Source organism: Leucopleurus acutus (assembly GCF_964270905.1).
Source record: "Leucopleurus acutus genome assembly, chromosome: 17".
NCBI classification, from domain to species: Eukaryota; Metazoa; Chordata; class Mammalia; order Artiodactyla; family Delphinidae; genus Leucopleurus; species Leucopleurus acutus.
This window is the reverse complement of record NC_139159.1, coordinates 12,650,566-12,662,378: the sequence shown is the minus strand read 5'-3', so window position 1 is coordinate 12,662,378 and position 11,813 is coordinate 12,650,566. Positions and strand designations below refer to the sequence as shown.

The 11,813-nt window shown below is 40.4% G+C and overlaps 1 protein-coding gene across 1 annotated transcript in view; it reads right to left on the bottom strand.

Annotated features, from left to right (window-relative positions):
* Positions 1–10,321, bottom strand: part of CSPP1 (centrosome and spindle pole associated protein 1) — a 115,319-nt gene extending 104,998 nt beyond the window's left edge. The window contains exons 1-2 of the mRNA XM_082858650.1: positions 10,213–10,321; positions 565–673 (exon numbers count right to left, since the gene is read on the bottom strand). Of these exons, the coding sequence (XP_082714776.1) occupies positions 565–663 (99 nt within the window). The 5' untranslated portion in view covers positions 664–673; positions 10,213–10,321. The remainder of the gene's footprint in view (positions 1–564; positions 674–10,212) is intronic.
* Positions 10,322–11,813: the final 1,492 nt, after the last annotated feature.

Genomic DNA, 11,813 nt, shown 5'->3' with positions numbered 1-11,813 from the left:
CAGTTTACTCATTTGGAAAATGACAATAATAACTACTTATCTCATAGATTCATGCAAAGTATCAATGTAACCTCTAAAGACTATGCCTCATCCATAGTTAGCCCATGATAAATATTAGCTATATGGGTAAAATTCCTATATAATTAGGGTGTCCATATTTTTTATCATTTCAATCAGGATAACTTTGTCCAGGACAAATGCTTAAACCAGACGACACACTGGGACAACAAGCAAAGCAGAACTGTCTTGCGCAAGCCAATATATACGGTTACTCTAATTAGGATGGACCATATGGCACAGATTAATCTACATTCTATACCTTATTACATACACTGAGCCCATGACAGAAAGTGCCACATTTGTCTAGATTAGTGCTATATTCTCAGAGCCCAGCACAGTCTCAATAACTATCAAATGTAGGAAAGCTTTTTCAGACACTGCTTTCAGAAACTTTTTAACAAATGTATATTCTGAAAAATACACACAAAAAAACTATTCTAATAAATGTACTTTTGTAGATTTCAAAAATGTTTAAGATACTGACTCATTAAAAAATTGAATTACCTTCATTTCCATGTAAGGTGGATCACTTTCCAATTCTGTTTTGTCTCTGGCCAATTTGGCTTTTCGCTCTTCAATAAATTCATCCAAATTATCAGTCATGTTGCAGATACTAAAAAACAAAATTTTTTAATAAATTTTTTAAAACCCTTCAGTGAACATAGCTGTATCAGAATATCTTTAGGCTAATTATTAACACACAGGCTTAGTCTACATTTAGTATTCAATCTCAGTTATCAAATTGAGAACTTCAAACAAGCTTGAATGAAATTTGCCTACCTGCTTTCAATCCTAACTCCCCCCAAAACCTACAACCTACTTTAAAATATAAGAAATAAAAAAGAAAATGAACCATCACCACCATCCACACATATACACAAAAAAATCCCTGAAGTCAAAGCACTTTTTTTTAAAGTTTCTTTTACTATTTGGAGGTAATTTTGAACTTACAAAAATGTTACAATATGAATAGTATAAAGAACACCTGCATACTCCTTATCCATTCCCTATTGCTAAGATTTTGCAACACTTGCTTTACCTTTGTGCACACAAGTTTGTTCTCTTTACACAATTTTTTCTAAGGTCATTCAGAGGGTGAATTACATATATCCTAGTCCTTTACCCCTAAACGTTTCAGTGTGTATGAAGAATTATTCTCAGGGGCTTCCCTGGTGGCACAGTGGTTGAGAGTCCGCCTGCCAATGCAGGGGACACGGTTCGTGCCCTGGTCCGGGAAGATCCCAAATGCCGCAGAGCGGCTGGGCCCGTAAGCCATGGCCGCTGAGCCTGCGCGTCCGGAGCCTTCGCTCCGCAACAGGAGAGGCCCGCGTACAGCAAAAAAAAAAAAAAAAAAAAAGAATTATTCTCTGGCTTCCCTGGTGGTGCAGTGGTTAAGGATCCGACAGCCAATGCAGGGGACACGGGTTCGAGCCCTGGTGCGAGAAGATTCCACATGCTGCAGAGCAACTAAGCCTGTGAACTACAACTACTGAGCCTGCCCTCTAGGGCCTGCGAGCCACAACTACTGAGCCCACGTGCCACAACTACTGAAGCCCGTGTGCCTAGAGTCCCGTACTCCGCAACAAGAGAAGCCACCACAACGAGAAGCCTGCACGCTGCAACGAAGAGTAGCCCCTGCTCGCTGCAACTAGAGAAAGCCCGCGCACAGCAACAAAGACCCAATGCAGCCAAAAATAAATAAGTTTAAAAAAATTAAAAATTTTTAAAAAAGATTATTCTCTGACATAAACTCAATGTATTTCTCAACTTCAGTAACATTGATTTTTTAATCTACTGTCCATGTTCCAGTGTTGTCACCTGACCTAATAGTGTCCTCTACAGCATATTTTTCTCTCTCTCCAGTTCAGGAGCCAGTCTAGATTGGGTACAGCATTTCATTGTTACGTCTCTTTAGCCTTCTTTAATTTGGAACATTTCTACACCCTTACTTTGTCTTTTATGACACTAATATTTTTTGATACCGCCCACCGCCCACCCACTCTTTTTTTTTTTTTTTTTTTTGCATTACGCGGGCCTCTCACCGTTGTGGCCTCTCCCGTTGCGGAGCACAGGCTCCGGACGCACAGGCCCAGCGGCCATGGCCCGCGGGCCCAGCCGCTCCGCGGCACGTGGGATCCTCCCAGGCCGGGGCACGAACCCGTGTCCCCTGCATCGGCAGGCGGACTCTCAACCACTGCGCCACCAGGGAAGCCCCACCCACTCTTTTTAATAGAACAGTCCTATTTGCAGTCTGCCTGATGTTTCTTCACGAGTAAATTCAGGTTATGCATTATCAGAAGAAATATTACATAGGTGGTGATGTGTCCTAAAGGTGTCAACAATTAGAGACACATGTCCACCTGCTCTTTACTAGTGATGTTATTTTTTATCACATGGTGGTCAAGACTGATTTCTGCATTACTGTTTCCTTGTAACTAATAAGTGGTCTATAAAAAGATATTTTTAGGCCATGCAAATATCCTGCTCCTGATGAAAATTTCCAAGATTTAGCATCAATTGGTGATTCTTTATTGATCGAATCTTTGATTCTAGATGCCTGCAAAATGCTGACTTTCCAATTCCACCACTCCCTCCATATATATTTACAAGTTGGCACTAATCATTCTATTCTAAAGAGCCCTTCCTTTGTCCATATTTATTTTCAGCTTATTATTAGTAAGAACTCATGAATTATTTCTTTTCAGTAAGTCTTGGATTTTTAAAATCGTAAGTTGTTTATTTTATTTTATTTTTTTTGTGGTACGTGGGCCTCTCACTGTTGTGGCCTCTCCCATTGCAGAGCGCAGGCTCTGGATGCGCAGGCTCAGCGGCCATGGCTCATGGGCCCAGCCGCTCTGTGGCATGTGGGATCTTCCCAGACCGGGACACGAACTCGTGTCCCCTGCATCGGCAGGCGGACTCTCAACCACTGTGCCACCAGGGAAGCCCCAAGTTGTTGATTTTTTGAGGAACAACTTATATGCCATAAAATTCACCCATTTTAGTGAAAGGTTCCATAAGTTTTAGTAAATTCATACAGTTGTACAATTATTACCACAAGCATACTTCCATCACCCAAAAAAGTTCTCTCATGCTCCTTTATAGTCCAGCTTCACTCCCACCCCTGGCTCAGGCACTGTAAGATGTTTTCTGTCTCTATAATTTTGCCTAATCTGGAAATGTAATATAAATGGATCATATAAGATGTAGTCTTTTATGTTGGCTTCTTTAACTTAATGTAATGTTTCCAAGATTCATCCCTGTATTGCATCTATCAGTAAGTAGTTGTTTTTTATTACTAAATAGTATTCAATTATATGGAAATATCATATTTTGTTTATTATTCACACATTGCTAGACATTTGAGTTGCTTCTATTTTGGGGCTTACTTAAGAATAATGCTGCTATTGGGGCTTCCCTGGTGGCGCAGTGGTTAAGAATCCACCTGCCAATGCAGGGGACACGGGTTCGAGCCCTGGTGTGGGAAGATCCCACATGCCACAGAGCAACTAAGCCTGTGCGCCACAACTACTGAGCCTGCACTCTAGAGCCTGCGAGCCACAACTACTGAGCCCACGTGACACAACTAGTGAAGCCTGCGCGCCTAAAGCCCGTGCTCCACAACAAGAGAAGCCACCGCAATGAGAAGCCCATGCACGGCAACAAGGAGTAGGCTCCGCTCACTGAAACTAGAGAAAGCCCACGCACAACAACCAAGACCCAACGCAGCCAAAAATAAATAAATAAATTTTTTTAAATAATAATACTGCTATGAACATCTATGCAGAGGCTTCTGTGTGTTTTCAATTCTCTTTGATAGATACCTAGGAATGGAATTGCTGAGTTATCTGTAACTCTGTTTAACGCTGTGAGAAACTGCCAAACTGTTCCTCTCATTCCAACCAGCAGCGTATAAGGATTGTAATTTCTATACATCCTCACTAATGCTTGGTATATTCAGTCTTTTTATAGCCATTCTATCGGGTATATAGAAGTATCTCATTGTGGTTTTAATTTGCATTTCTCTAATGACTATGATGTTTAGCATCTTTTCATGTTGTTATTCCTATATCCATATATATAACCATTGGCACAAAGTCTTCAAATCTTCTGCCCATTTTTAAAACTGTTTTCTTATTGAGATGTAAAAAAAAATTTTATGTACACTGGATACAAGTCCTTCATCAAACATGTTTTGTAAATATTTTCTCCAAGTCTGTGGTTTGTTTTAAAATTTTCTTAATAATGTCTTTTTTTAATACTTTATTTTTTAGAGCAGGTTTAGCTTCACATCAAAACTGAGCATATGGTACAGGTTTCCCATATATCCACTGCCCTGACTCATGCATAGTCTCCCCCATTATCAATATCCTCCATCAGAATGGCACATGTTACAACTGATGAACCTACATTGTCACATCATTATCACCTTAAGTCCACAGTTTAAATCAGGGTTCACTCTTGGTGTTGAACATTCTATGGGTCTGGACACACGTACGCTACGTATCCACCTTTACTATATCATATAGAGTTGTTTCACTGCCCTGAAAGTACTCTGTGTTCCACCTATTCACTCCTCCCTCCCCTCTAATCTCTGGCAATCACTGACCTTTTTAATGTCTCCATAGTTTTGCCTTTTCCAGAATGTCATATGGTTGTAACCATACAGTATATAGCCTATTCAGATTGGCTTATTTCACTTACACGTACTACTAAGGTTTCTCATTGTCTTTTCATGGCTTGCTAGTTCATTTCTTTGTAGTGCTGAATAGTATTCCACTGTCTGGATGTACCACGATTTATCCATTCCTTTACCCCACTGAAGGCTAGCTTGGCTGCTTCCAGATTTTGGCAATTATAAATAAAGCTGCTATAAACATGTGTGGTGATGTCTTCTTAAGAGCAAAAGTTTTTAAATTTTATGAAATTCAATTTATCCATTTTTCATCAATTTTTAATCAGTTGTTTGTGCTTTTTGTATCCTATGTAAGTTTTTGCCTAACCTGAGATCACAAATATTTTCTTCTATGTTTTCTTTTAGAATTTTTATAAGTTTCTCTCTTACATGCATTATTTCTTACATCTTATACCTATGATCCATTTCAAGTTAGTTTTTGCAAACGGTGTAAGGCAAGGTCATCAAGGTTCAATTTTGTTTGCATATGGAAATTATTTCAGCACCATTTTTTGAAAAGACTATCTATCCTTTCCTCATTGAAATTAATTTTTTTTTAAATACATCTTTCAAAAACCCATAAAACTTACTGACTAATTCAATGTGTGGCAAGAAAGGAGCCAGGTTTTAAGTCCTGGAAACTAAACGTGAACAGAATTCTGGACAAAAATAAGTCAAAAGAAGCTGGCTGGTGTGGAAAGGTTTGCTTTAGCTGTGTTAAGTTACAGCTAGTCAGACATGCTAATGGAAATGTCCAGCAGATTCAAGACTCAAATTCAAGAGAACCACATTAGAAATGTTTATTTAAAAGTCAACAATTTTAAAAATAATAGTTGAAGCTGTGGTAAATGAAGGTATACAGTGAAAAAAGATGACCCAGAACTAAATGATGGGAATGTTAACTTGAGGGGGAAACAGAAGAATTGAAGCTGGAAAAAAAGTACAAAGGAGGAATAATTAAAAGAGGATATAAAGCAAAACCCAGTCAAAATAATTTGCAGAGGAAAAAAAAAAGATACGAGAAAAAAAGTAGTAAACAATATCAAATGCAAGAGCTAGAGAAAAAAGCATCCACTGAATTTAACGTTTGGAGGACAATAATAATTTGTAAAATGTAGAAAAGCAAGTTTTACCTAAAAGAAATGTATTGAAACTTATATCGGTTAAGTAGTACATAACGTGAACTTCATTCTATTATTTACTTCCAAAAAGAACAATGATTTTAAAATATGGCCTTAGCAAAATATATTACAAACCAAGAAAAGTTAATATACTTTAGCCATTTTTAAAGTGCAATTTGTCACAAAAGATTTTTCCTAGTAAAAATTCAAAACAGTTCAACAGCAGAGTTTTCAAGTTAAAGAAAATCACTTCTTAAAATCCCCTAATTTCCCTAAATATTTTATGTCTGAAAAAAATAAAAGATAATGGTGGGATAATACATATATAATAATATAATTTGCTATAAGATTTCATGAAGAATTTAAACAGAAACGTCATGAAATCTAAAAAAAAAATGTTTAACAGGCCTCTTTCACTCTGAGCTATCTAACGTCTGTTAACAATTATTAGTTTAACATGTTCACTTCTTAGTTTTAACCAGACTTTGAATTTATAGATACTTGAATTTCCCTGTACTATAATAATTTAACATCAATTATAAATTCTAGAATTGATTTCACATAACAGTAATCACAGCAATAAAACACATTTTTAAACAGTGGTAGTGAGCATAAAACATGCCATAGCTAAAACATGAAATTTATCAGATATAAGTACATATTTAATTATCTCTAATTTTGCCCTGTCTAATCCGATTAGAATATAGTATCTCTAATACTAAATTGAAGAGTCAAAGATACTAATAACCTTTCTCCTGGCAATGCCCTCCAGACAAAGAATACCAGGAACACTACTATAGTTAAACTAGTTGGATTTATTACTCATTGCATTGCGAGACGTCAATGCCCACCATGGGGTACTCTGGAGTATCTTATTAAGAAGGTGTTAGAAAAGACTTACAGGTTTGGGGCTTGTATTAGGTGATTTGGGGGAGGGTTTAAGGGAGCAGAGCTCTGCTCAGGATTAAATGCTGTCAGGAAGTGAGCGTAATTCTTTGATTGGACATCTTAGTAAATCTCACCCACAGCGAAGCTGTAACTAGGTAAAGCAGCAGCAATCATAATCAGTTGGGAGAGGTGTCTGGCATTTTGTGGCTGGGACAACATTCATGTTTCGTCTATGTTTGGACATAACTATGGAGTGGTACTGTTTTTCTCTTGCTCCATCATGGACACAGAGCAACTTTGTCTGATGTTGATTTTCTGTGCAATTGCTTATCTTCAACAGAAGAACACCAAGACTAAGCAGTATTGTCAGGCCAGTTCCCAGCAACATCAAGCCCTTGGTGATAGTACAGGCCATCCTCTAGCTGTCATGGCCATTTTTCTCCTTCTCACTCCTAAACACATGTGACAACTTATATAAAACATATTTCAACTACAAAATTATTCAAGAATTACTTAATGAATCACAGAAATTGAATTAATGGATACAACCTAAGTACAAAATAAAGTAAAAATGTTTACAATTTAAAGATTAAGTTATAAGAAAGATCAGCTTAAGGAAACCTAAATGGGATTCTTTATTCTTCACTCTACAATATAACATCACTCACACTTTTTCCAAGATATTATTACCAGGTTTTTTCCCCCCTAGTAGCTGTGTACATAGTATGTAGATGATAAATAGTTTTCAGAAAATCAGTTTAACTGAAAGACCTATTGAAACCTATTTGAAACCAATTTCATGACTCTACGTGATTGACCTCAATGTGTTCCTTAACCTCTCTATCCCTCAGTTTCTTCATCTGTAAAATGAAAGTATCTACTCTAGAGTTGCTATGAAGAAAAAATGATACAAAATGTATGGCACCTTTGACACTTAGAAATCAATAAATCATAGCTGTTTTATTAATTCTCATTAGGGGAAAGGAATATTCTAAGTACATTTTATTGGGTTAACTCAGTTAAAGTCTTTGTATACATCAGTACTCACTTTTTTTTAAAAGCCTCCAAAATACATTGGGATTCAAATAGACAATAATTGATACTTGTTTATCATAATCCAAATCAACATCTTTAAATCTTAAACTTAGGCCCTTCGTGCTTATTATATAGATGAAAATATAAGTAGACCAGAACATAATCATTCTGCAAAGCCTGAGTCAATCTAATAAACAGAGAGGATCCAGAAAGAACTGAGTATGCCCAATTCCTTTTCCCAATCTCACCAATCACAAAGAGAAGGGGAAATGTTGCTCCCATCCTTTGCCCTCTCCAGTGAAATGCAAATTTCCACCCCTCTATAGAATTAGGAATGGAAAATAACTCCCATCCCAAAGGTGGACACTGTTCAAGATGTTAGGGGGATGAAAAGTATAAAATATGATCCTTGCCCTCAAATTTGGGCAAGATTATGTCCCCTGTCACAGTGGCTCAGTCTAGCCAGACTGAGAGTTAGGGACTGATACCCACCCATATAGGACCCAGTAGCAGAATCAAGAAAACAATTTGAATAAGTCTGGAATTCAGAGTAGAGTCCAGGTTGGAGAAAAAAGGGTTAACAGTTTTTTAAATAATCTTTAAAGCTATAAAAGAAGAGGTTGTCAGGAAAGAGACCCTAACATAGGAGAACAGAGTAGCAGGGTGTGATTACATATGGCTGTGGGGTGCAGGGGGAAGCCTGTGAAAAAGCCTTAGAAGAAAGAGAGGGAGGGATGAGCTGAACCAGAACTATGTTTCTCATTTCCCAACCATCTGGAGATCTTTCCACCAAATGAAAGGTGCCCAATCTTTTTCTCCTGGCAGATGACATCCACATGAGCAACTTCCAAGGGCACATACAAATTTTGACAAAACCCTCTAAATGTTGCTAAGAAGTAAATACCATGTTACTGGGGGGAGAAAGGAGGTTGAGGATCAGGATACAGAGAGAGCGCAAATATATAAAGGCACAACTAAGTCTGTTAGCAGCTGTTAACAATACATCATTAATGGTGACTAAGGACAGTAACATAAATTAGATAACCTTTGGTTATGCAAAATTGCCGAAACATTTATTCAAACACTTCTATCTCCCACTCTGGAAAGTAATCAGAACTTAAGTGAGAATGACGTTAAAGGGATAATCTGAAATCTTCTCAAAGTTTGAAATAGTTAAATCACATGTCTAAAAACTTCATTTGAGAAACACTATACTGAAAGCACCTGTTTTCAATTTACCCTATCAATTTACCTCCCTTCCAGTAGGTTATCTGTACTGCAGGAGACCCAAAATTTCATCCCTAGGGAGCATTCAGCATAAACTTAACCAGCAGAAAGTCAGTTTACTCCTAGTAAGAAAAAATATGCAGAAAAGAAAGCAGCAGCCTATTGGTTACCATGGGATTCCTTTTTGCTTGTCAACATGAAAAGCCATTCTTTCATATAAAGTCGAACCTCTCTGAGGATAATTGGCTTTTTACAAACGCATATTGGTTACTATTTGGCTCTAGCATTTCCTGAGGTGTTTAGAAACTAGGTAGTGGTTTACTTTAGAAATTAGTCTCCCCCCAACAAAAAAAGAAAGAAAAAAAAGAAATTAGTCTTCCCAAAAATCTAAGTTAAACTTCTTAATCCTATAATCTTGAGAGCCACCCCCTCTCAAAAGATGAGTCCCATTGCTAACATTTACTAAAAAAGGGATTCCAATCCCAGGTAACAATGCCAAAATCAAGACAATTAGAAAGAAGAGGTTCAAGCTCAAGGAGCCGAAGGGAAACAGGATTAATAACAGCACCGACCTCACAGGGCTGTGGTAATTAAATTTTACTTGCAAAGCAAATCACTGAGAAGCAGCGTTAGGTGCACAAGCACTCAATAAACGTTAACCACTAACCCGCACCGAGTAAAAGGAAAGGTGCTTCGGAGGCTTAGCCAAGCAGCGGAGGGCGGCTGATGGGGAGGTAAGGCACGAAAACCGAGGCACAACTGGTCTGTGGGCACTGTGGGTGGCGGCTTCCTTAGGAAGCGTCAGCGCGTTGTCAGGCAACCGGGTCTCAACAGCACCCGAGGCTGTGGCTGCAGCTGCGGCCCCGGGGTCCAGACCCGAGTCCAGACCGCACAACCAAGGCACCGCCCCGGGCCGGCATTGCAACAGCGAGACCCTCACGCACAGTGAGCCTCGTCCCGGTCCCGGGTCCCTCGGCCCTGCTGCTGCTAGACTCCAACCCCGTAACTCGGGCACCGCCCCTAGCCCGGCGGCCGCGAGACCTCAGTCGGCGGGGAACCGCTACCTCCACCCCAACCCCGTGACCCCATTCCCCGGGACCTCGGCCAGCCCGGCCGCCGCGAGACATCCGCCCACGGCGAAGCCCTGCCCTCTCCCCAGGGCCGAGAACCCAGCCCCGGCCACACCCCACCAGGCCCGCTCCCCACCTGCGGCCGACGGACTCTAACTCAGGAAAGCGGGCTCCCGGGCTTGCGTGGGGGAGACGCACAGCGCTCCAGCGCGGCTCTTCGCGGTCCGAAGAAGTGGCGGCGGTCGCCTAGCGCAGAAACAGGGCGACTGGCTGCCTGGCCCGGACTCCACCTCTCAGGCCGAGCCCTCCGCCCGCCCTTCGCCAACGGCCAAGCGCGGCCCCGCCCCACTACGGCCGCGGGACAAGGCCACGCGTCCGGGGGCGCCCCCTGCCGACCTGGAGGCCGCAGGACGCCCGGCAGTTCCCAGGGCTCGCCTATACCTGGCCTGGGTACTCAGCCACCTGGTTCCCCTGCTCCGCCTGGAGACTGTTAAACCGTGGGGGACACGTCCCCAGGCTAAATTGATTCTGTCCCCTCCAAACCTTCCAAGCCCCAGCCGGCCTGGGTCAGAGCTTGGTGGGGGGGCGGGGGGCTGGGGCGGCGGGGGAAGGGTAGGTTTGGTAGTGATAGAAAAACTGTTGGCATACCTCTCCGGGTCATCACTGCTCTCCCAGCAGTCGGGTCAACGTTTTGTCCTAGGCTTTTACTACTAATTTCAACATATTCAGTTCACCCAATATTTAGTGGCCATATACTACCGCTAGAAAAGAGATCTCTAGCTTCCCAGGACAGTGGGACTAAGAGTCCTTTATCTTAAGTTACTTTGTATAAGGGTTTGAAAGACAAATTATCTTCAAATGTAAGTTAATGTCAAAAACCTCAGGTGGGTGTGTGGACTCCATAATTCTAATGGTTCATAATTCTAAACCAAACGGTTTTTTTTTCAAGTATCACAATGTTTATTGATAGATACAAGTATATATAGTATATATATATAATATATCAAGTATATATACTTGATAAATTAAGTAGACTTAATTTCAATACTATAATAAGAGGGAGCAATTCAAATTCCCACCATCTGTTTCACAACCACAAAGACCACTTCAAGGGCATTTACGATCTCTCAAAACTGATCAGTTTTGTGCAAGTAAACCATGTTTCTTTTAAAAAGACTTGTGCACCTGCCCAGGCTCAAGGTTATTAAAATCTAGCACATACGGGGCTTCCCTGGTGGCGCAGTGGTTGAGAGTCCGCCTGCTGATGCAGGGGACACGGGTTCGTGCCCCGGTCCGGGAAGATCCCACATGCTGCGGAGCGGCTCAGCCTGTGAGCCATGGCCGCTGAGCCTGCCTGTCCGGAGCCTGTGCTCTGCAACAGGAGAGGCCACAACAGTGAGAGGCCCGTGTACCGCAAAAAATAAAATAAAATAAAATAAAGGAGACTGTAACTGTGAGATGAGTAAGGCTTTCTACAACAAGACACTACAAGCAAAAGACATAATTTAAAAAAAACCAAGTAGTTTGGTGAATAAAAAATAAAACTTTAAAAAAAATCTAGCACATAAAACCCATCACTAAAAAAAAACAAAAAAACCATCACTAAAGGTAGAAATACAGGCAATATACTATTACGGCAGCAACTATCAATTACAGTTAAGAATTTTTCTGTAACAACCAAATGGATAATCAAATATTGCAACAACTCAAGTATTACTGAGCAAAGTGCATTTCTAC